At 32.1% G+C, this 25,925-nt stretch overlaps 2 protein-coding genes across 3 annotated transcripts in view; one reads left to right on the forward strand and one right to left on the reverse strand.

The window, feature by feature from the left end:
- Nucleotides 1-25,925, reverse strand: part of LOC118196786 (fasciculation and elongation protein zeta-2-like) — a 172,652-nt gene that overhangs the window by 52,764 nt on the left and 93,963 nt on the right. The window contains exons 2-4 of the mRNA XM_085816970.1: nucleotides 16,967-17,360; nucleotides 7,264-7,372; nucleotides 3,686-3,832 (exon numbers count right to left, since the gene is read on the reverse strand). Of these exons, the coding sequence (XP_085673096.1) occupies nucleotides 3,686-3,832; nucleotides 7,264-7,372; nucleotides 16,967-17,277 (567 nt within the window). The 5' untranslated portion in view covers nucleotides 17,278-17,360. The remainder of the gene's footprint in view (nucleotides 1-3,685; nucleotides 3,833-7,263; nucleotides 7,373-16,966; nucleotides 17,361-25,925) is intronic.
- The window catches only part of LOC146997200 (THAP domain-containing protein 1-like), a 73,653-nt gene continuing 65,464 nt past the window's right edge, over nucleotides 17,737-25,925 (forward strand). The window contains exons 1-2 of one of the 2 annotated variants that reach the window (XR_015041193.1): nucleotides 17,737-18,002; nucleotides 19,535-19,930. Coding sequence is in view for 1 of the 2 variants with exons in the window: in XM_085816968.1 (XP_085673094.1) it covers nucleotides 17,932-18,002; nucleotides 19,535-19,778 (315 nt within the window). In the remaining variant the exon portion in view is untranslated. Of the gene's footprint in view, nucleotides 18,003-19,534; nucleotides 20,113-25,925 lie in introns of those variants that run through there. The other variant, XM_085816968.1, reaches the window with a different exon arrangement.

The raw sequence follows: 25,925 nt of genomic DNA on the forward strand, positions 1-25,925 counted from the left end.
AATATCGTCCATTGCTCTGGCTTAGTCCTTCTTGTTCCTGTTTCCTTTTCTCTTTGGGTGCTGTTCCGGCTCGCATTTAGAGACATTCTTGAGATCCGTTTCATCCAGTGTTAAATCGCTCTTCAGTGCTGTGGTTCCAGGCCATGTTTGATTTCCTGGATTCTGTAAAGCGGCGATGAATTTCAAGTTGTGGTTTCCGATGAGCAACTACTGTGAGCGGCATCTTTCCAAGGTTAAACGGCAATGAAATTAGAGTTGTAGTTTTCCATGAGCAACTGCTGTCGGCGGCATGGAGGTAGGAAAGGGAGGAGGGCCCAACCCGCGCTAAAAGTGAAGCACTGCTTTGAAGCTTGGGTCACCAGATGGGGTGTTCTTTGTTTACATTCAGAAGCTCGCTTGACAAGATTCTGATAGTATTTCGACACACGACAGTTCCATAGAAATCAAAAAAGGGACACTTTCGCATGAAAGAAACATTCATAGTGTGATGGATAATAGCAATTTGTATAGTTTAGTGACATTCACGCAAAAATCACATCTTGGTTATTTTTTGATAACTAACAACAGCGATTTTGATTATGAATTTGTTTTATAAAATTATAAGCTGTTGCACTGCAAAAATATAGATTTTAAGAAAAATGTTATGCTTAAAGAATGAAAAATACCTTACGGTACATTTAAAATTGTATACGTCTTTCGATACCCTTGATAGAGTATTTGCTACTTTTATTTTATTTTCCAAATGTCAAAATGTTTTAAATAAAACAAATTTTTTTTACATCCATATATTATTGTAACATGTACCTTTTAAAATTTTTTAGAGGAGAGGCTTTACTGCTACTCATTTTAAACTCATCATTTTAATTTTATATATCTGAAAAATAATCACTTTGGGCTTACACGTTTTATAAATATAAAATTATGTATGTTAAAATATTTGTAATCAGGCACATAGGTCAGATTAAGTTTTTATTAAATAGAGTAACGTATGCAAGGGCTATCTGCCTAAAGAGAGAGATGCCATGGTGGAGGAATTTTGAAGAAAAACTGACTTTTGAGTGGGTATTAAAAATAATACTTATAATTTTCATTCAAATTATATTCATATATATTTTTTATGTAAAACTTTCGGGTGTATGCTAAATTAGTGTAAATTACTTTACACGAAAAATATAGTGAATGCACTGAAATTAAAGATTTGCACATGCCAGAAATGATAAATAGGAAATATGTATGGGTATTTATGCATATGCTTGCAAAAAGCATGTATCTGCCTTTGACAAAATACTTAAATATTCATTAAATTATTTATAAGTGTATTTGAAATGAAGAATTTATTCACTTATAAACAACTGTGAAAGTACTGTGAAGAAATCTAATGATTAAATGTATCTAATTTATAATGATGATAAATATTATCTAAATATATAATAACCTTAATATTGAATTGTAAACATAAATTGAAATCCTGTTGACGAATACGTTATAAAACTATTTAAGCAAGAATTGTTCGTATTGGAAAGCAATCTGTTAAAAGGTATTGTAAAGCAAATGCTATGAGATGCGCACTTAAGAACGTAATAAAGAGTTTTGGAATATGTATTGTTGAAATGAAGGGTAAAAAAAAAATCTTATAAGTATAATTAAAAGAATTATTCCCTTTACATTTTATAATAACTCAGTTACAAGTTTTAAATAATACTTTAAAAAAAAAAAAAAAAAAACTTATTTTATTCCCTTTCAGAAATGTTCAGAGAAAGTCAAATACTATTTAATACCTATTTAATTATTAGGAATTAGCGAAATACTTCTAATTTAAAATGAATCGAATAGAGCATTAATTATAAATTGACTTACATTTTTCGATTTAAAAGAAGCCAAAAAATCATGTCATATTTAAGTAAGTATTTTAGGAAGAAGCTCTATAAATAGAAAAGAAATAATGCATAATTTTAATATTAATAATACAATAAACTTTGAACTTAATTTTTGTACCTTAACCGAATAAAATCGAATTACCTTAATTTTTTTTCTAATGTAATTAACGAAAACTTGTGAAAATATTTCATTCAAATTAAACCATTCTGAGAAAACCGTCCTGTGAAAAGTATAGCATTTAATTCCGTTCAGAATGAAATGTTGTTTAAAAATATGTTGTTTTCACATACTTAGGACTCTGAAGTTTAGTAGAAAAAGAAAATATATACATTTATATGTATATTTACGACGTAATTACAAAATATTTACATCCGAACGTGTCAAATCCCATAGAACTCAATGGTAAATGACCCAATGTTTTGGTCACCACGTAGGGATCGCCGTGCTTCAGAGCAGGGTACGGGAGAAACTTGTTTAGGGCGACTCCATCTTACTTCCTACCTCCATGGTGGGGGGCATTTTTAACACAAGTGTTTTCAAGGTTAAGCGGGGATATATTACAAGTTGTGGTTTCCTGTGAGCAATTGCTGTGGGCGGCATCGTTAACCCAAGTGTTTTTCAGGTTTAGAAGCAATGTTTTGCCAAGCTGTGGCTTCCCATAAGCAATTGCAGTGAGTGGCATCTATAAACTGAAGTATATTCAAGGTTTAATTTTTCAGGTGCCTTCTTGGCCAAAAGCATAGACCTATTCAGTCAAGTGAAATTCAAATTAATCGTGCAGTTTTTGTTCTGTGATATGTTTTACACGAGTTATTGAATGCCAGTATTCATAGAACAGGAATATGTTTGTTGTATCTTTAATAGTGTAATATTCTTAAAAGTAAAATCCTTGGGGTTTAATGAATAGTTAACTAAGTGCAATTTTTGGCAATGATTATGTTACAATATTAGCCTTAAGTTTCTGGTATTTATCAAATTTATTTATTGTATTTTTTATTTCTATATATATTGTTAATAAATTGGTCAAGTTTAAAACTTTCGTCATCCATGTCTGTATAATACATAATGTTAGGGTGTTTCTACTGCTATAGTTATTTCTGCTAAATGTTATCTATAACTTTAAACTTTATTTTTGTATCAATAACACCAAATGTGGTTTAGGCACTTTGGTCAAATTATTTGAAAGTAGGAAAGATGTGACTCTTTTTTCCACTCGTGAACAATGTAAAAAGGTAAAAACTATGTGGCTTTTTTTCACTCCTGCACAATGGAAGAAAAAAAAAAAATATGTTGCCATATATTAAGAAGTTCACCAAGTGAATTATTCTTGGTGCAAACTGAAAAGAATGTGGCAAGATAAATTTTGAATCTCTCCATAAATTTTGCATCAAATTTTACAAAATTTAATATTTAGGCATAATTTGAGTCGTAAAATCAGAATACGGAAAAAAATTGTATGTTATTTCAGAAGTCCAATTTTGTCTCAAAATACCTATGTTAGAACAATGCTATATATAAATCTAATATATATCCTAAGTCACGCTTTCGAGACATGAAAAACATAATTTCAATTTCGTCAATTGGCCCAGCAGAGCGGAAGATATACTGTCCCCCCTTTTTTTTTGCGCAGTGTACATTCCTAGTTACACAACACGTCGCATTGTAGTGCTGGAAAGTGAAGTTATTCTCTCGAGGAAAAATTCTGCATGTATGGGTAAATATAATCTAAAGATTCAATACAATCCAGAGATTTCAACATATTCAAATGATATTAATAAATCATCAAGAGTTTTAATAAAATACTAACTTGCATTATTTCTTCTATCTCTTCCAAAACCTGTTCCGCCGTAAACATAGGTTCTTGCTGAAGACTGGATATGATTAAAGAATGAAGATCCAGATCTTTGGCCATTTCGTCATCAGAGATGTCTAATTCATCTCCAGAGTCTTGATCCTGCAATATAGAAGAGCAAAGCAACTTTAACTTACACATGCATTTTAACTGCAAATTATACATCATAGCAACAGACAGGAGCGCACAGAGCTATCGGGAACATGAAAAATTCCTGAGCCAGTGACGGCTAAATCTCCACTTTCACTAAAAATGTCATCGAATGTTCGCCAATACGGAAGCCATCATAAGAGAAGTTGGGTTAGAGAGTTGCCAGAACCTTCATGAAAAGTGCTTTCTTCAAGTTATAAATTCAACTTCATAATGGTGCTGGTATCTTTACAATGGGATTTCACCAAGACTCTTAATAGAGATGCTCTGATATAAAGCTACCAGAACCTCATCGACAGTTGCTTTCAAATCATAAACTGAATAATAGTATCAGCCTAAGAGTGCGAGCATCTTTATGGCATGGTATTCTTGGCAGACAGTGACCGATTGTACAAAGGTGCCGACACCTTTAGTACAGAGATTTCACCAAGCATAAAAGTATGCCATATAAATGGAAGTTGCTTTCTCCAAGTTCTAAACACATCTTCATGAGAGTTGCTGGCAACTTTATGCATGTCAGATACTATTCACTAAAAATAAAGACCCAACCATTGGTGTCCAGACATCTTAATAAAGGCTGCATTGTTCGTGGTGTAAACAGAACTTCCAAAGAGTATTTACACACCTTATGCCTCGGCGAACATTGGTCCACTTGCATAAGCGTGCTAGCACTTTTATTAAGTATCCTACTATTCACTTCGATCTTGAAAGGAATGTCACAGAGTCTTAACAAAGGCTGCATTCTTTGTAATACAAACTGAAATTCCTGTAGGTGCCAGTCTTTTCTTGAAGTCAATAACTATTCACTTAGAAGTTCATATTTGTGTCCCGCACCCTGAAAGTTACAGTCTTCAAGGTAAAAACTGAACTTCATACGAAAGCCAGGCACTCTTTATCAATGAAATAACTGATTCGCAAAAGACTGTTTGCTTAGATATTCAAAGGAATGTCCCGGAATCTTGATGAAGATTGCATTCTTCATGGTACTGAACTTCATTGAGGTACGGAACATCTTTGTGTATTAATGCTGAGGTAAACTAGTAGCTTGGCAAACAATGGTCAAGTTGTTGTCATATTTATGCAAAATTTTCTGTGCCGGTCAAATCTCCTACATCTGCCCTTGGCCACCAAGCTTGAAATATGGAAAATTAAGATGCTCTTGTGCAAAAACAAAGAGACTTTTCTTTTGCTGCATGGTGATGCTATTAAAAATGAATGGGGTAATCCTATAGTATGTAATCTATTGCTTTTATTTCTTTGACTTCATTTTATTGCATATTTGAATGTGAAATAATATTAAATAAAGTTGTCTGAATGTTAATGAATTAAGAAACTTAAAATTTTAAATTAACTGAAATGAAGCCTAATGGATATAAATCTGAACATTTCCATATTAAATGATGATTTTATCACAGCAACCCTACTTTTTTAATAAAGATTTTATTCTGGAAATGTTTTTCTTTTTTTTTTTTTTTTTTTTTTTTTTTTTTTTTTTTTTTTTTTTTTACAGAACCAGAATTAAGGGTACTGTGGGACATTTGAACAGTATTAATGAATTGAATTTTATATATATATAATATTTAATGTGTAAAATGCAGAGTTAGTGCAATTCTCTTATTTTTTTTTTAAATGAAAATGGATTGCTGTATACACTGGGTGAAAAGAATAAGGTATATAATAATATATATATATATTATTTAATATGCACAGTGTTGAATTTGTACAATTCTTTGATTTTTTTAACTAAATCCAGAATGAATATGGGAAGAACAAAAGTAATGTATCGTATGTTATGTTTAATGTATTATTTTTGTATTTTTAATATGCATTATGATATTAATTGTAAATTGTGTTTTTAATCATCGTTTTTGTATTTTAAGCTATATTTTTAATTGTTTTCTCATAATACATTCGTAACATTTGCTGAGTTATCACAGATATCATCAAAAAAAAAAACTTGTCTAAATTGCCAATTTGCCCCACATAAATAACTTTAATTTTTTAATTAAGTAAAATAAAAAAATAATGGGTTATTAAATTAATTAATGGAATCATCTTCATTTATGTTTTCATATTTATTTCTATATTTAAAAATAGCATTTCAGTGATGCCATCTATGAAATAACTAACTAAAACTAATTGATTGCATTCTACGCAAGCACCACAAATGGTACTTTCTGACTATCCAAATCCCCAATATGTAGTGAAAAAATGCTACTGAGATAACACAGCATGTTGCTAAAAAGTATTAATGTTGTGATCTATGATGTTGCCAAAAGATATTTATATGGTATCTAAACTATGCATTCCAAGACTGCTTTCTACATCTCCAGAAAATTTTGCCTGTATTATTGTAATCCTTCCTAGGGCAATTTCTGTATTTTACCATAGAGATGGACTACATACTGAAGTTTTCATCACTTCTGTAAAAATCTTGATATTAGTTTTCTGCATACATATTGCATTATGTGGTTCACTTAAAAGCATCCTTCACCTCTGTCATCCTTCATGTTTGAGTATTTCGATGCTAAGGCTGTAAGCCAAAGGTCGCTATCTTACATAAATCTGTTAGGCAAAAAAATGTAATAAAAAAGTTCCAAATTTTTGGTTCATTCATTCAAAATGTTTAATTTAATTATCCTTTGTTGTGAAGCTGAGGATGGCAATAATTCATGAAGCAATTTAAAATGGATTTATAAGTTTGAAGATTTATTTTTCAAAATAGATGTTACTTTTTTATATTTAAAATCACGAATTTTAAGATTCCAAAAATACAATCCATAGGATGTTATAAGCCTTATTATTATGATCTAATTTTATGATTTGCATTATGTGAACCGTTTTGATGTTTGTTTTAAGATATTATGAGTGAATCAGTTTTGATGCACATAATGCCTACTTTATTTATTATTTATTGTTACTTTAGTTATTATTTGCAGCATCAGCAATGATATCAGGACTTTAGTTAATATCATTAAGAAAGGTATATATTAGTTAATATCATTAACATAAGAGAAAAAAATATGTGTGGCATGGACAGATTCAGCTGATCAATATTTATGTTTACATGTTAATTTTTTCAAAAATGAGAGTAATCAAAATTAATCCCAGACAGATCATTGAGCAATAAAAATATTTTAATTCTCTCTGTATGCTCGAGTTAACATCAACATATAAGTCAACTCACCGAGCTATCATCATTATCAACTCATCAAAAAATTATTTGATGCAGATTACTGGATACTGAACATGAGGGATGAATACTGTACAGGTACACTAGTTGGTCATTTTAATTTAAAGCATTATTCAATTCATTAAAAAATCAGGGGCTTCATAATTTCTAGAGAAATGTTAATTAAATTATCTTAGAAAAATATACTTACTATTTTGTCATTTAAATTAAGGCAGTTTATTTGTAGTTTGCGTGCATAAGATTTCGACCAATCGATGGGCAGCATATTACCGAAATTTCCTGTCAAGGTCCACCACATTCTGCAATTACAAAAGCAATAAATAGTAAAATATTTAAAAGTAACTAAAAAGCAGGAACATAATAAAACAGTTTAAGAAATAATAAAAAGCACTAAATCTTTGCAAAAAGATGGCACGACTAAGAAATATATACAGACCTAGAATAATAATTCAATAATATAAAAATTCAAATAACTTTTTAATGCTAATTTAAACTGTAATAGAAAAAAAAGTATTAAATAAGAAAGTTTGCCGAGCATAGTAGAAATAGGGGCAAAAGGATCCTAATCAAACTCAATCAGATACATACCCGATGTTTAAATTTTAGATAAATATGGTTTACTTTTCCTTTTTTTTTTTTTTTTTTTTTTTCTTCTTCTTCAGAACTGAACTTTTCATTTCAATTTATACTAAGAGTTTGCTATGTCCCCCACACCAAATTTATGTGTAGTAAAATCTCTTGTAACCTGTACACAATCAACCGTTAATACTAAAACAATAGCACTTCTGTTATTACCTGGCGAGAAACTACTATAGCAGGTATCCACACAAACAATTCAGGAGCTCGGCACGGATGTTGAAAGTCTGTCTCATCTCGCCTTTTCAGACAGCAAAACAGAAACAAGGAAAATCCTGCCCTGGAAATTCTTCATCAATGGAGCCGAGATCCTGAGATACAGACTCACGTCCAGAAGACTGTGGGTCAACTGACTGCTCATTTAGATGATTTAACCAGAAAAGTCAATGCTTTGAAGCAGAAATAGGAATGACAAGAAAACAACCCTTGAATGATATAGAGAAATGCATTTTAAAGCACTCCAGATTTCTGCAATAACTGGCAGTAGTAATGGACTTATCATGTGGCATATCAATGGAGTTCCTTGTAATATGGCCATTGATACTGCAGCCAATGTGGAAAAGATTTGGCTCAACAATTGGAAGGTAAACTCATCTGGACACCACCCTCCATTATGCTTCAGATGGTACCTGGTGATAAAATAAAAATCAATGCAAAATTAAACAATAACACCACATTTTTAAATCCCACTCACCCAGCCCGTGGCATACATAGCAAATATTTGCATACTCAGATTAGACTTTCCATGGAAATACAATTTTTCCTTAGACCTTTAACAATAATGATTTGCATTCTGCCTTTAAGGAAATAACCCTGTTCGAAGTTAAATCTATCCAGCAAATCATACCTTAAAATGATATCACAGTACCAACAAGAACAGAATTTTTACTTCCTGGATCACTAACTAAAAACAGAAATTTCTGGTGTGGCATAATGGAATATCCTAAGAACTATAAGAGCACAAAAAGAGTACTAGTAATCTTGGCACTCGTTGACCTAATTGTGGACTATCATCCCAGAGAGAGGTGCCAACGTGATAAGGTGAACGTCATCAGGAAAGGCAAAGTTTGCACATGTACTCTACTGACCTGCATTAAACATATAGTTCACGAGTCTCTGCGTTTTCAGAGAGTCTAAAATCAGAAATATTGCATAAAATTGGAAATATCACACAATGCATGATTAAGCTGAGAAAAAAGAAGTGCTGCAGAGTGTGGCTTAGAAGAATTTCAACATGTTTTTTCCTGCACGTCTTTTCATGTAGGTCGAAAATGTTTGACATAGCATAAAATTGATACAGAGGATCATCCACCAATCATGCAACATCCAAGATGTCTCCTGCTTGCTAAATAGAAAAAGGCTAGAAAACTTCTAAAGGAAATGAAAGAAAGCTATGAACTTATTGAGTCTTCAGCAAGTCCTTTAGCCTCTCCTACCTTCCTGGTCAGAAAGATGGCTGGTTCAACTAGATTTTGTGCTGACTATTCAAGGCTGAATAAAATCTTAAAGAAAGACAGCTACCCTCTTTCCAGAATTGATGACATTCTGGATACTTTTTCTAAAGGCAAATGGTTTTTTATACATTACTTAAAGAGTGCATACTGGCAGGTAGAGATATATGCCGATGACCGAGAAAAGACAGCATTTACTATTGGTCAAAGACTGTCAGTTCAAGGTTTTGTCTTTTGGATTATGTGATTCACCATCAACTTTTTAATGCCTCATGGACACTGCATTGAGATTTCTTTCCGACAAACCCTGCCTGATATACCTAGTTGACATCATTATCTTTCGAAAAAGTTTTGAAGTGCATTTAGAAAATATTAGGAAGGTGCTTCAGGAACTGAAGAAAGCCAACTCAACTAAGTTCTGCCAAATGTTAATTGTTCAGACAGGAGGTGACATACCTCGGGCATGTCATCTCTGTCAAAAGTACATGTGCAAATGCGGAAAAAGTTTCGGGAGTTAAACATTGAAAAAAGAAGAAAAAATGCCCATCAACTGAGAAGTTTCCTAGGGCTTTACACCTACTACAGGAGACTTATAAATGATTTTTCTTCCATTGTAATACCACCTTTACAAACTGACAGTGAGCATGCAAAAGTTCCTAGGGACAAAAGGATCTATTAACAAATTGAAAGAGGCTTTAAAATCTGCAACAGTCCTGACCTATCCTCAGCTGGACAAACCATTTTAAACCATTTATTCTTGACATGGATGCGAGCTCTGAGAATAATGGTGCTCACGAACGTGTCGTAGCATACTGCAGCAAATGTCTATGTAACCAGACAAAAATTACTGCGTCACAGGCAGAGAGTTGCTCGTCATAGATAAAGCCATAGAACATTTCAACTTTTATCTTTATGGCAGAAAATTCCTGCTCTGCACAGATTATGCATTGCTGACCTGGCTCTTAAATTTCAAGAATTCCAAAAGCCACATAAGCCAGGTGGATACAGAAACAGGAATATGACATAATTATTCATCATCAGAAAGAATCATCACATGGAAATGCCAATGCCCTGTTTAGAAGAAACTGCCAAAAAGCTTTTGATAATTGTCCCAGGGTTGAAGTGAAATATAAGCTGGTTAAACGGGTAGTCTTAATGAAGTCTTCAAATAGGGAACCTATCTGGCAGGACAATTTGATCTACAGTTCTGAGACAAAACAATATTGGCTTCTTTAAGACTCGCTCAATATTCCAAACGCCATTTTGTACCAGAATTTGAAGATTCCAGACCTCCTTAAAGAATTACATAGAGGTCTTACTGAAAGCCAGTTCAGAAAAAATAAGACATTGCATAGAGTTTGAGAGCACTTCTACTGAAGTAATACAAGGGCTAATGTGCAGTGGTGGTGGTAATCTTGTGACGTATGTCCAGGATGGGAAAGGCCAAAGAAATGCAGCTGAGGGAAACTGCTACATTTTAATGTAGGAGCGAATTTCGAACACTTTGCCTATCCTGAGACCTCTGCCACAAACCGCTGATGGCAACATAAACATTCTTTTGTCACTGATTACTTGACACAGAGACTTGAAGCATATCCTATTCCTGATCAAGAGGTTGTCACGATAGCAGAGTAATGATACGGAATTGGATTCCCAGGTTTGTAGTGCCTATTCAGTTACATTCTGATCAAGTAAGGAGTTTTATCTTGGCTATAATAAAAAAAACTGTACAATCTACTTGACAGAGATGAAACCTATAAACACATTTAAATCTGCAATCGGATGGCATAGCAAAGAGGTTTAATCGAAACAAGATTAATAATCTCTTTCTCTGTCTGATGGTTCCCAGAAATCACCAGCCACTGGGATCAGAAGTTACCTCTGTTCTTACTGGCCCATCACAGTGCCATCCATGAAACTACCAGCTATTCCCCATCCAAATGCTCTTCGGTCATAAACTTTGTTGAAATTGTGATCTCTTGTTTGGTTCTCCTCAGGATGCAAATTCGTTGCCTGAGGAGTGCATTCCAAATCTCCAGACACAATTTGAAGTGATGCAAAATTGTGCACGAGTCAACTAGTTGACATAGAGATGAACACCTGATATGAAATAAAAGGTATGGGGTATCAATTCAACAAAAGTGGCAGGTGTGGTTACAGAATAAAATTCAAATGAAAGGATTTTCTCTTAAACTACAGTTACCATGCAATGGTCTTTATACAGTTCTAAACAAGCTTAAAGACTTCATTGTTCAGATCCATAAGACATCAAATTCTAAGCTTAAAGTAGTTCATTAAAACAGGCTAGCCCCTTACTATGCCATAGCACATAATCCCCATAGTGCATGTAATGTAAATAATAAACTAAGCCTATGGTCCTATTTTTATAAATTTGTAAATTCATGCATTTAATTATTGATTTAGTATTTGATTTCTTGTAGGTCATTTATGGACATTATTATTTTAATACTTGAATTGATTTTCCCTAGTTGTAGGTGTGACTTTTGTCCAGGAAATGTAGTGCCTGCCACACACAGTGCTTGAGGAGGGGTAATGTTACAAATTTTGTATACATGTATATAATTTTAGTGAAATTCTATGTGTTTGGTGGAAATGTAGACTCAGCGAAATTATTGGATTTTAACGAAAGTTTCCCGCCACTGCAAATACTGTCTGCACAACTGCATTGATGTGCTTCACGATATTTCGTCAAATGATTTTCGGCATTTGAAAGAAAGAGACTTGCCTTAGAACACTAAGTTGCGAAATTTATAAAGTTATCATTAAATACAAGTTATCTGAAATGGAACTATCATGCTACCAGATTAGAATCATCATTTGCTTCTAGTTCTTTTGCAAAAAGTCAGCTACAGAATCTCACCAAATCATGTGTATAGCTAATGTTGTATCATATAGCACTGTGAAGGTATGTTACCGAAAGTTCAAAAACAAGGACTATGATATTCAAACAGCAGTGCACACTGGCTGGCTTACTGATGTTGATGAGGGCTGTTTGCAAGAACTTGTGGAAGATCAGTATGCAACCAATCGAGAACTTGCTAAGGAGTTAAGACATTAGTGCCATATAACATTACAATTAAGGAAAAAAATCGGATGTGGACACCACAACTTCCTTGTACGGCCCATTTAATTACACACATTTTTTGCTCTATTTCATTCAAACTTATTTCGTCAAATTTAATTTTAAGAGATATATTTATCATTCAATTAATTCAATTCTCACTTCGCAGTAAGGGAAAAATAAACTCAAAATATCTTCATGAAAAATATGGGAAAACATAAAACATCAAATACGATTGAAACAATTTTTACAATTAAAATTAGAGTCTCTATTCAAAAACAAGCAATTTGACAGATTTTTCGGTGCACAAAACTTAAAGTTTACTTTTGCTCCGACTCGGCAAAAAGACACTGAAGGTTTTGAAACTGACTTAATTCCTTATTATTCTAAGTTTCAAATGCAAGCAAATAGGGCTCCTCCATTAGGCTTGGCCACACTTAAACAACTTTAAAATTGTTGAAAATTCTACAACTATTGCATGCAGGTTAACTAAAGACACAAAAACTTCACTGGAGCATAAGAACAACATAATTCAATCATTTTAAAGCAAAAAATGCACAATTTACCAACATATAATAATAAGAAAAAAATGAGGTCACCGAGCCGAGTAACATAACGGTATATAATACATATATATGTATGCACACACACTGTTGGTGCGGTCGATTATCACCAAAAATGGAGGTGCGCAACTACTTGTTATAGCAGTCTTATATACAAAATTTCAAAATTCGTAGGCTACTCGCTTTTCAGTTATGCGAGATATGTATTTATGTACAGATATCATGAAAAAATTTCCTCTGAATCCATTTTGGGAAAAACAATCTTTATTCTGTCCTTACGTACAGACACTCAAAAACATTTTCAAATTGCATTCGATAGCTGTCAAAATGGATATTTTCTTTGAAATATGATAACCAAAATTTTTTGCGATAACAATACTTCCTTTACTTCGTACAAGGAAGTAAAAAAACATACATTCACGTTACATAAAGTTGGACAGAAGCAAGAGTACGACATCCATGATTGCACGGCTAGAACTGGTCTGCCTTGGATCTGTTTGCTTACCAATGCCTACTCTCTCCCTGTGAAGTGGCACTACCTCTTTGGTGTAACCAAAATTGTCACAGTACCCCCATCCCAAAGTACCACTGCTATGTTACAAATATTTTGGGTTAAACCTAACTATATTCCAGATCTGGTAGTTTCTTGGCTGTTCAATAAGAGGATTAAAGGCATCTTCCATTGGCAATGTTGATGGAGACGTTGTTGGATTTTGCATCAGAAATGCAGGCTTGAGACGATTTATCCTAATCACAGATTGCTTGCCATTGCACAGGATGGTGAAACGTTTAAGTATGCATTTAACAACTCTGAATGGGCTATCATATGAAAGTGTCAATGTTTGTTTAATATCACCATTGCGCACAAACATATGGGAAGATGTCTCTAGTGCAAGATGCACAAAATAGCTTGATCATTGTGCGTGGATGCAAGAGTTGGTGAGATGGTACTCAAAGTATCACACAAGCATTGAAGGATCGATGCTCGATATGGATTCTGGATGAAAGAACTCACCAGGCAGACGGTGGGTTGCACCATAGACCACTTCGGCACAAGTACCATCAATGCCTTCTTTGAATGATGTGCAAAGACTCGTTAAGACAAGAAGTAACACTTCTGATACACAATACAGTACAAAGTACGTAATCTGGACGTCCATTATCCGGAATGATCTATAATCCGGACCTCAAAGCCACAAACTTACGCAAGTGCATTTGATGCGTGCGTCCGCTATGCATGCGCGTAAAGCCAGTAAAGCATTTACCCATGCGCGCTTACGATAGTGAAGAAAGTAACAGTGAAAAAATTATCGAAAACGAAAAAATTTCGATTGACAAGTTAGTCAGTATTCTCAACACAGCAATTACAGGACTTGAACAGTGAAACTTTCTAACTGAACAAGAAATTATGCCTGTTTATAGAATTAAAGAGAAAGTATTAGCACAAAAAAAAAAAAAAAAAAAAAAAAACGAAGCAACTTAAACAACTTACATTGAAAGAAATGTTTACTAAAGTAAACAAATAAATATTAAGCTTTTTTTTTTTTTTTTTGTAAATTTTGATACCCTTTAGATCATAATTGCTCTTTATTTCATAAATTACGGTTTCATATTTTTAATTGTATAATTTCTGCATGCCATCTTACCAGATTTAAATTGATGATCTATAATCCAGAAAAAACCCTAATCCGGAATCGCCGAAGTCCCAACGAATCCCGATTTTGTATTATGCACTGTATTGACTTATTAAACATAAAAGACAGATTATTAGAACAGTCATTTGAATTCATTTTAAAAAAAAAGATAATTCAAAAAGGCAGAAAAACTTTTTAAAAAATTTTAAACTTTTAAAACAAAAGTTTTAATTTTTAGAACTATATTTGTCCTGATTTTTGGCAGACCAGAAAATATGCATTACTTTTAATTTTTTCGGTAAATTCTGAACAATTTTCTTTAAATTAAAATATATAAATGCTTAATTTTTTATAAATTCAACTCAACAACTGTTTTGTTTATTTAGTTTACGTGATACTAAAAATTTTTTCAGAGTGTGATGTTGCAGAAACTGAAAACACATACAAAAGTATTTAAAAATATTGGTACCCTTCTGTTATTGGGACTAAATTCAGAAATGTATGCATTCATTTATACATGCATATATGTGCATGTGTGTATACATATACACACATACATACATTTCTGAATCTAGTCCTCATAACAGAAGAGTACCAAAATATTCACGTATCTTACCAGCACTTTTTAAAATCGTGTGTGATTTGCTACTTGATGTTTTAAATTTTGTAAAATATTGTAAATATTTTTGTTTAAATTTTGTAACTTTGAAAAGATTTTTTTGAGTTAATATTTCTTCATCAAAATGGTAATCTGTATTCAAATCTAGCTTTTCTTTCGGCTTCCAATCTTCAAGATCTTAACAAATTTCTGGTATGTTGGAGATGAATTATTTAACAGATTTTAAACTGACAGTTTGCCAGATGTACAATATTCATAATAGTGTTCTAAATAAGAAAGAGCTGACAGAAAGAAATAATTTAGTCTGCAACAATCTTCAAGATGCTGCACTATCTACTTTTATTTCTTAATGAACCTGAAAGCCAAAACAAATTTCTCATCATATCGAGGTTTAAACGTATTTGATTTAAACTCATGATGGTCAAAATAGTGAAAATATCTACACCAAATTTTTTTCCCTCTCTAGTTCTTCAATGGCTAACTTGAAAGCGACATTAAATGTTGCAAGAACAATAAATATATTTCAATAATCTGTGCTTTCAATAGAATTCTTCTCAATTAGAAGCATTTTGAATAACTGTTTAGAAAAGTGTTCTGGTGCCTGCTAGGTGTTCAAACTGACCCTCTTTCCAACTGTTTAGAAAATCATTTTGTCTGGTTACGATATGAGAATTTAACGGGTATTTAATTTCAAAATAAAGGACATTTGGGATTTTTTCTGAAGCAGAAAATGTCAAAGACAAGAAAGCTTACTAAAGAATTTCCTTTCTAAAAGAAGAATTGTTAGCAACCTAAAATAAATAATATGCATCTGAAGGAATACTGTGTTTAGTACACATGACTGTAACAACAAAGTAATCTATAAATGAGGCTAATTAAATTACAGTGTGATATAAATCATATTCAAATATTTGAAGACACAGATTTAATTAAGCGTTATTCAAGCTTGCCAAAAAAGTAAGCACACTCAGTTATGAACCTGCAATAAGAATATTCACTTTGTTTAGGAATACATTTATATGTGAAATGCTCCCCACCCCCAAAAAGTTGAAAGTAAATAAGAAAAGAACACAACTGACCGATGTGCCTCTACAATCTCTGAAGACTATCATCACTCTCCAAGGCTACAAAATTTATCAGAACCAAAATGCCAAACTGTCATAAGAAATAAATTTCATTTACATACAAACATATGTATTTTTATTTATATGCGAAAGGAAAAAAATAATAAATAAAAGAATGACACTAGATTGTTATTATTTATTCTCAAGTTTTATCCCACTTGATTAACTTTGTAATTTTCAAAATTTGTTATTTTTAGTTTAAAGTAAATTACTTAATGATTAATTAAACACGTTAGAACTATTTCATGTCAAAGAGCCTGAAAATGTCAGCTCGAAAATTTTATGCTTACCTGTCATTATAACTGAATAATAAAGTGTCACCAACAGAAATGTCTTGCAAGCACCAAACTTTAGATTTTAGGTAGAAAATAAACATAAACTAGATTTTTCTCCTTTTTGCAGTATTATTATTGTTTATACGTTCTAATTAATAATTATTAAGTAAAGTGTTTAATTTATTTAAAATATTTTTTGGCCCATCACCTGTCTTCACTTCGCATGCAAAGTTTGAAAACAGTGTTATATTGCACCCACGCAATTTATAACTACAAATTCATACCAGGAATTTGACATTTGATGTTACAATTAAAACTGAAAAATGAATTGTTTATGGACCACAATGGCACAGAAAATCGATTCGTTCCGTATTCTTTTTACCTTGTAATAATGTAAAATTAAAACACATCAGAAGGGTTACCATGTTGTTCACAAATAGTAAACATGAATACTAGTAAAACAATCAACACAGTTTTATTTCTGAAAATAATAATTTAAATATACTTACTGGCACTCATTCATAATTTCATCTTGTGTGCGAACTTGAACTGGGGCAAATTTCTCCACTTTTTCTTCGTAATTGCAAAAACACTTTGTGATTTTATCATCGAATGTGTTGACTAGATCCTCCAAAGACGTAGAAAATGTTTCATTGAAATTATTTGCTAAACCATTCTCGTTGGTTTCTTTGTTACGTAAATCGTTCTTGTTTGAATTTTCAATATCCTCGGAGCTTTGGAAGTCACTAAAATCCGACCAATCTTCTGTCATTGCTAACGGAGCCTCCACGGAGAGCTCCGCCATCTTCCAATCTCTCATTCTTCCCTGACTTCAGTTCTCGTTACAGACGGAAATTTGCGACATCAGTTCGATATGACGTCAACTCGCCTTGTTGCCACAACCTAAAATAATATTTAATAGAAGGAAATTAAATTACGTTCTAATTTTGTTAAATTAATAAATTAGAAAAAATAATAAGATTACTTTTAAATTATTATCTGGAAATAATATTGGAATGCGTCATCGAGTAGAGCAAGGATGTCAAACTCGCGGCCCGCGGGCCGCATTCGGCCCACAACAAATATTTTTGCGTCCCGGCCAATATATCGGCAAATAATAATATATAATAATAAAATAACATATCGCCGAAGAAAAAAATGAAATGTTTACTGCTAAGTAATTAACGATAATTTATTCAGTGTTGTTAGATTACTCACAGCGAGCTGACACACACACTACTTAAATTACAAATGCGTGTGAGTAGCTTGCGTTCAGCTACCTTCGGCTTTTGGGGAACACGTGCACTCCAACGAGATAATATACTGGTAGAGAGCGTACTGCAACCTTCAACCGATTCCAACATTAGTGTCACGTGACTGCTGCGCGAATTCCGAAAGTCCGGAAATACTTTACATTGCTTTCTATGGAACGAAAGACTGCTGCTCTGCTTGGTCACATAAAATTTAAGTAAAAATGGCTGTTCGCTGCAGCGCCTACGGATGTAAAGAAAGTTTCGTGAAAGGAGGACTTGTAACCTTTCATAGGTAAGTTAAAACTGCATGATTTATTATTTTATTTTCAGTATTTTTGTCATTTTACTATCTCTGTTAAATTGGTTGGAAAGTTTCAGCCATATTGTGTAAGAAAATTGCCGCCGTATATGACATTTTCAGCATGTATTATTAGCATCAAAATGTATTAAATACTGCGATACTATTTACTGGAATCACCCTTTACAAATAATTGAATTTTATATGTTTTTTCCGTGTATTCCGTTGAAATAGAAAACTGCGCCAATTGGCGTTAACCTTTTTTCGCCAGGTCGTACGCGTTTTGATTTCATAAACAATTACTACCTGCGATAAAAAAAGAAAAATGTTATTATTAGCATTAAATTATTGAGACTGTGCGATATGTTTACTTTGTTAAAAAAAGCTGAAGATCTTGATTCATGCAACATTAAACATAAACAGTTAAACAGCATTATTTTAAAAATCAGATTACTTTTATAAAGCTCAATGCTTTATCATTATTTTCTATAAAATCAATTCAAATAAAAATAATCTGGATTATAATTCTGTCTCATCTACGATGCTGTTAGAAATTTATTGTAATTGAAAAAATGTGATGTGAAAAACTTACCATATTTTTAAATAGTATTTAAAAAAAAAAAGGAGAGTGAGAGAATTTTTAACTGTAATATCGTTTTGATCCTAATAATAAATACTGAGTTGAAGTTTGTTACCGTTTGATACATATTCAATATAAAATATTTGTTATAGTTAATAAGAAATATTGATCCCCCCATGACATACACATGAGTGTGGAAATCAGTAATTAAGATTGCATTATTTTGTTCCAGTAATATAATCTCAAGAAAAGAGAGTGCATTATTTTGTTCCAGTAATATAATCTCAAGAAAAGAGAGGTGGTGCTCATTTTAGAAGTTTAACCTACATGCAGTGAAATATAATTTTGTTAATAGATTTTTATGAAGGAAGAATTGTTGATGGCAAAATCAAAGTAACTTTTTTCAACTTTGCGTTGAGCACAAATTTTTTCCCATCATTAACAATCTAATTTGAAAGTGACTCATTTTCTTTTAAATTTCACTTGACCCTCTTTTCTCCAGAAGGCACCTTTTGACCAGTAAGTTGATGTAATACAAATTGTGTTTTTGAATGTACGTACTATTGTAAAATAATTTTAAGAGAACTTTAAGGTGGTCCAAAAGGACCCTTTGATTTCCATTCCAATACAGAATCACGAAATAAGAATTCTCATGTAATAAAAGGCTAAGGGGAAAAATGCCACCCCTCATATACAGACAATTATATTATTGTTTTGACTCTAATTGTAGGTATATTTACATTTCTTTCCAATGAAAAATTATTACACTTTTAAAATTTCATGATATTTTTCAGCATGTACTTAAAGAATTCTTAAATGATTTTGAAAATTACCATTCTTCTGCAGTATGACCTGGCATACATATATGTGTGTAATTTAATACTTCATTTGCTACTTTAGTACAATTAAGGTTTTTTTTTTTTTTTTTTTTTTTTTCCATTTATAGTTTCCCTAAAGATCCAGAAAGGCAAAAACAATGGGAAGTACAACTGCGGCGGGAAAACTTTAGAGTAACCAAGTATTCAAAGTTATGTTCGAAACATTTTACATCAGACTGCTTCGATAGAACAAAGTTTGGAGGCACCTGGTTAAAGGCCACAGCAATTCCAACGTTATTTAATTTTCCTTCTCACTTACAAAAAAAAGTTTACAAGCGAAAGTCCAAAAGATTCAATGGTTCGACAAGCTAATTTTTTTAAAATTTATACCATCTCCAAAAATAATAATAAATAAATAAAGTTTGATAAGTCAAATTTTTCATATCAGAGCCATATATAGGGTGCAATGGACAACGGTGCAAATAATTATTAAAAATATAGATAAAATATTCAGGAAAAAAGAGGTTATTATTTTTGTATTTCATATTATATTGCATTATTGTATTTCATAAAGTTATTTATGTAGTATATAACAGTAACTAGTTTCTATATTTTGGCCAAATTGTGTGTTTTTGTTTTAAAAAGCTCATTACTTATTCACATATCAAAAATAGGAAATTTGGAATATACTTGACTACCATTTTGAGTAGGTGATTTTTAGTATTTGTTCTTGATATACTTTAGAAAAAATAATTTAAAAAAATAAAGCATTAATCCACTTAAAATAAAAATATACTACTTTGTATGAACACCAAACTTTTAAATATGAGCAGGACATGCTTTTCAAACGAAAAGCTTTATTTCTTCATCAGATGCAAGTTGGATCCTTTGCAGCTGGTGAAGAGCAAAATTTTTTTATTCAAAACCTGCGTCCTGCTCGCGTTTAAAAGATTGGTGTTCATACAAAGTAGTATATTTTTGTTTTACTTAATTTTTGAGTGTTTATTTGTAATTAAGCCACTTACTTTATAGTAAATACTATATTTAAATGCACATTTTCATAATGTGTTTATTTAATTGGGATACAGGAATAAAATAGAACATTTATTGTCATGTTTGAATTTATAACTCAGAAAGAAAATTTTATTTTGGAAATGTACATTTTACAGCTGATCTGCAAAATATGAAATCTTACTAAATTTAATGTACAGTTAAGGCAGTAGCTTCCAAGTTTGCATTAAATTATTTTCTGGACATTGCTGAATTTATAAGCACTTTAATATGCAAGTAACTGAATAAAATAGGCATAATCAATTACTTAATAAAGATCTTTTTAAAAATAAAAAATTCTTTACTATTGTACATTTCCATAATGCAAGTACTGTTGGTAACACCGAGAGGTCAAAAGTAAATGAAATTCTTTCAAAAACTATTTCTGACTTTAAATTAATTAAAATTATGTTTACTTAAATATATGAAAGAAAATATTTTTCTTTAATATTTTACTTTCATATATTTAAGTAAACATAATTTTAATTAATTAATTCAGTATAATTTATCTTTTTGTATTATATACTATATTAAGTTTGGGCAGTAATAGTTTATAGTTCCAGCTGAAAGTCAATAGTCTGTAAGTATATAATCTCAATTTTTTATTATTTATTTTAGATTTTCTTCCTAAAATTATTTAACCTAAACATCTTAAACAATGGTGCAAATAATTTAAAGCGATTATTAAAAATATAGATAAAATATTCAGGAAAAAAGGGGTTAAGTTATATCTAAATATAATTGTAAAAAATCGAACAACCTAATTCGAGGCCGTTGTCTGCTGACTGCTAGCAGACGGAAATAAAAAGCACTACCTGCCATATCGAAAGCGGGCCAAACTGGCGATGAACAGCCTAAGCTATCACTCCCCAAGAGCGCCAAGAGCATTAGTCACGTGGTATATGTTGGAGACACCCTAACAGACGAATTCTCTGTGGGGTGAGCCGTCTACCTGTTATATGAAGTCGTTGGTGCACTCAGAACTTGTACGCATCCCCCGATAGCCGAACTCATGGTCTCAGTTTTCCAATCATAGTTTTGTACGATATATTGGTGCATGCATGTGCATGCACTTTGCTTTATTATTAATTATTACTTAATTCATATTGTTACGGATTTCATAGTTATTTATTTAGTTAATTTTCTTTTATTTAGAATTGTAATTAGATTTGCTTCATGTTGCCTTAGCAACGCAGACGACTTTTGAAAAGACAGCTGCGTTGGAAGGTTAAAAATAGAACAGCGCGTGCATTTAATACCTAATAAATAAATATCTCGTAATTGCTGTTGCCATCCACAAAAATCCAGATATTTATAGATGTTTCCAGTATATTTGAGAAATTAATTATAAAGCTTATAAAAGCCGAGAACAAACAACTCATCTCAGTAGTAGCTGTAGTTCTAGCGAACTGTTTGTTTACTTAATGCTGTGATTGATTTGTAGCAATTTCGCTGTGAGAAAAAATTAGTTTCTCTATTTTGAATTGAATTTTGCTAAACGTTTGACATTTTGTGATATTGTTAGAATATCTCTGAAGAAATATTTCAGCATTTTGATTTATCTCTTGTGGAAAGAAATTTTCGTTAACTTTTTAACGTTAACCGTGTTTATTCCAGCCCTTTGTATTCAGTATGTCTATATCAAAACCAAGCGGTAGTAAAATTAAACGAAAAATCTCTGACGAACATAGAATATTCCAAGTAAAATGGGAATTAGAATATTTTTGCTGTGAAATAAAAGATAAAATAATCTGCTTGATATGTAATAATACTATTAATGTACCAAAGTTATATAATATTAAACGTCATTACGAACAACACAAATCGAAATATAACAATTACGAAGGATTAATGAGAGAAGAAAAGTTGAAAGAGCTTAAGTTAGGAGTGAAAAAGCAACAGTCCATGTTTAGTAAAGTATTGCAAGAAAGTGAAGCGGCAGTACATGCAAGCTACGTCTTGTCCGAGTTGATAGCTAAACATTCGAAGCCTTTTACTGACGGTGATTTCATCAAGGAATGCCTAATGAAAGCTGGAGAAATTGTTTGTCCTGGAAATGTGAAGGTTTTTCATTGTCTCGAAATACAGTTGCGGAAAGAGTTACTGATTTAGCCGCGAATTTAAGTGATCAGATCAAAGCAAAATCATCTAGTTTCGAAAGTTTCTCCATAGCCTGTGACGAGAGCACGGACATTAGTGGCAAAGCTCAATTAGCAGTGTTTCTTCGTTCTTGTGACAAGAATTTTAACATTTTTGAGAAATTACTGGAACTAATACCGATGCCTGGTACTACCACAGGAGAAGATATATTTACTTGTGTTTTTGGACTTCTGCAGAAATACAATCTACCTTTGGCAAAATTAAATTCTGTAGCTACAGATGGCGCTCCATCAATGACCGGGAAAAACAAGGGCTTCGTAGCATTACTAAGAAAAAAACTCAGTGAAATTCACGGTTCAAACATTCATCATATCCATTATATTATACATCAAGAAGTTCTATGCACGAAAGTAATAAATATGGAGAATGTTTTGTCATATATAAAAAAAGTTATAAATTTTATAAGATCTCGAGGTTTAAATCAGCGTCAGTTCACTGCTTTCTTAAGTGAGTTAGATAGTGAATATTCGGGTTTGTCCTACTATACCGAGGTACGTTGGTTATCTTGCTTCAAGATTCTCAAACAATTCTGGGATTTGAGAGAAGAAATATGTCAGTTTTTAAAAGCGAAAAATCAAGACGTAAGTTTGTTTTACGATCCAATATGGATACAAGATTTATCTTTCTTGGTTGATATAACCAAACACTTAACCGATTTTAATTTATCGTTACAAGGAAAAGATCATATCATTTCGAAAATGTTTGACATAATTAAAGCATTCAAATGTCAACTAGTTCTTTGGGAAAAACAACTTAAAAATGAAGATTTGACGCACTTCCCGACGTGCAGCATGAATAAATCAAGTGTAGATGATACTTGTTCGTATCAAAAATGCGCAGAAAAAATTGCAAATTTAACAACTGAATTTGAAACGAGGTTTAATGATATTTTAGTTCCCTCGAAGACAATTTTTTTTTTTTTTTTTTTTTTTTTTTTTTTGTTTTTATCGATTTTTCTCAATAAGTATTGACTCAGTACCCAGCCATATGCAAATGGAGGTGATCGAGATTCAATGCAACTCAAATTTGAAAGCAAAATTCATTGAAGTGGGCGTGCCTGAATTTTACAAATATTTACCAGCCAAGTTTGAAAATACTCGAAAATTCGCATATGAAATTATTTACATGTTTGGTAGCACTTATCGGTGCGAGCAGTTATTTTCAGTCATGAAAGGTAATAAGTCTCCTATTAGAAACCGTATTAATGATGCTCACCTTGGGTCAGGGTTGAAAGTTATCACTGCAAACAAAATTTCTCCCGAAATAGGAAAGATAATAGCAGAGAAGAGATGTCAAGTATCAGGACGTAAACATTAAATTTTTTTTTGTTCTTTTCTATATAAATATATATGTTTATTATTGTATTATTCGAAATAAATCTACGTTTCTGTAAATATTGATTTTTTTTGCGGCCCACCTAAAGTTAAACCTTGTTTGTTTGGCCCAAGTGTACCTATGAGTTTGACATCCCTGGAGTAGAGGCAGCGCCAAGCTATCAAGAAAGGACCTTCGGATCCCGAGTGCTACGACAGAGTGAACTGCGCAATCATTCGCAGAGAGACGTTAGTAAGAGCGTGACGTCTTATAAGGTCTATGACGTGACGACGATGACGGCATTTAAAGACGTGTATATATAAAGGACGGTATTCAAAGAAGCATATGTGTACATCTTTTACACGCCAAACTATGATGCGAAAGTAAAATAAACGTTTTTTTTTTTTGTGAAAAATCGATTTAAAACTCAAACATAAGAATTATGAAAAAATAAAAAATAAACAGTTAGTTTTTTTACATGATTTTTGTAAAACATGATTATCGACATTCTAATTCGAAGCTTCATTTTTGTCTGCACTTTTTCAGCATTAGCAAGTGAATTTGTCAACGTTATTCGGAAGTAACATAGATTAAGCAGAAAAATAGGAAGCCTACACATTTATAACCGCAAAGCTACTTCACCAAAATTTCTTAGGAGAAGATATGAAGCTTCCACAGAAAAAAGCTTTCGTAATAAATTAAAACAAAAATTACATAGTTGATAAGAAAGAATGTATAAACGAATTCTACATTAATTGTTAGCAGTATATACTGAAACAAGGAAAAGAGTTGTAGAAACAAGTAACAAATAATCTCCATACAAAAATTTACACTGCAGGAATGGAAGATGCTGAAATGTTGAAAGCTTTTTTCCAGTTCTTCATAAAAAGGAGAAACTTTTCCTGTTTTATCTCCTAATGCCAACTTCGTATTATTTATAATATGAAAATATTTTTTCAGTTTTCAAAATCTATTTCTTGGCATTGCAGAAGAAACTACTGGGACAGATAAATCTTCTTGAGTGCTCCAGTATAAATCTTCGCCGGGTACTCCATGATACCCACTAAACAACAGAAATCCAAAAAACTGTCCAATATCGTTTTCACCTACTGCTAAAACTTCTCCTTTCTGCATTCCTGTCATATTTGCTAAATGCAGCAAATATTCTCTAGTTAGGAATTTGTGAAAAATTTCAACTGGAGATAAAGTAACTAGTTCAGGAAACACTTCGCAAATATTTTCAATGCTGCCAGTTTTTAGAATTTTGTTAAAATTAAAAATTTTCTCGTATGGATGTTGAATGTTTTTCTCTTTCGCATTTAGTTTTGGCTTCAAATTCTTCCTTCCCTTTGAAGATGAAGGTTCCTGAGGACCAAATGAAATTTCTTGAGATATTTCATCATCATCTATTTTATTAGAAATTTCGATTTTTTCACATACATCCGCTGGCAGAACAGGCTCAAAAATATCTTCATTTACATCTTCCTCATCTGTCAAACATCCAGTTTCTTTTGGAGGCAGTTGACGAATATCAATACACTCTTCATCATCTGATAATGTATAAAAATATTCCAATGCTTCTTCAATAGACTGAAATGGTTTTGAAAGGCCCATCTTATCAGCGCAGCGTATCTTCACAAACTGAAAAAAAAAAAAAAAAAAAAAAAAAAATGCAAACAATGGAAAAATAATGAAATCCACACTCCAAAATATACGCCTTTTTCACTGAAGTCATAAAAAACCTCTAGCGTCTAGCCTATCAAGAAACGCTACGTGCTTTTCTCTAGCAGCTGTGAGTAACTCACACCAAAACCCTTATGGGAATGTGTGAAAGGAGAGGAGGGGAATATACAGGAGTCAAAAACAGATTAACAGTCATAAACATCTGTTTTCCACACTTACTGGAAATTTTCACATTTGGAAAATCGTTCTCCATGCCTCTATTCACGGCAATCAAAGTAATTTTATCATGTTAAAAAATATACCTTTACACGC

This window comes from Stegodyphus dumicola, chromosome 5, assembly GCF_044657685.1.
Source record: "Stegodyphus dumicola isolate Sdum_Otavi_A_Nest chromosome 5, ASM4465768v1".
Lineage (NCBI taxonomy): Eukaryota > Metazoa > Arthropoda > Arachnida > Araneae > Eresidae > Stegodyphus > Stegodyphus dumicola.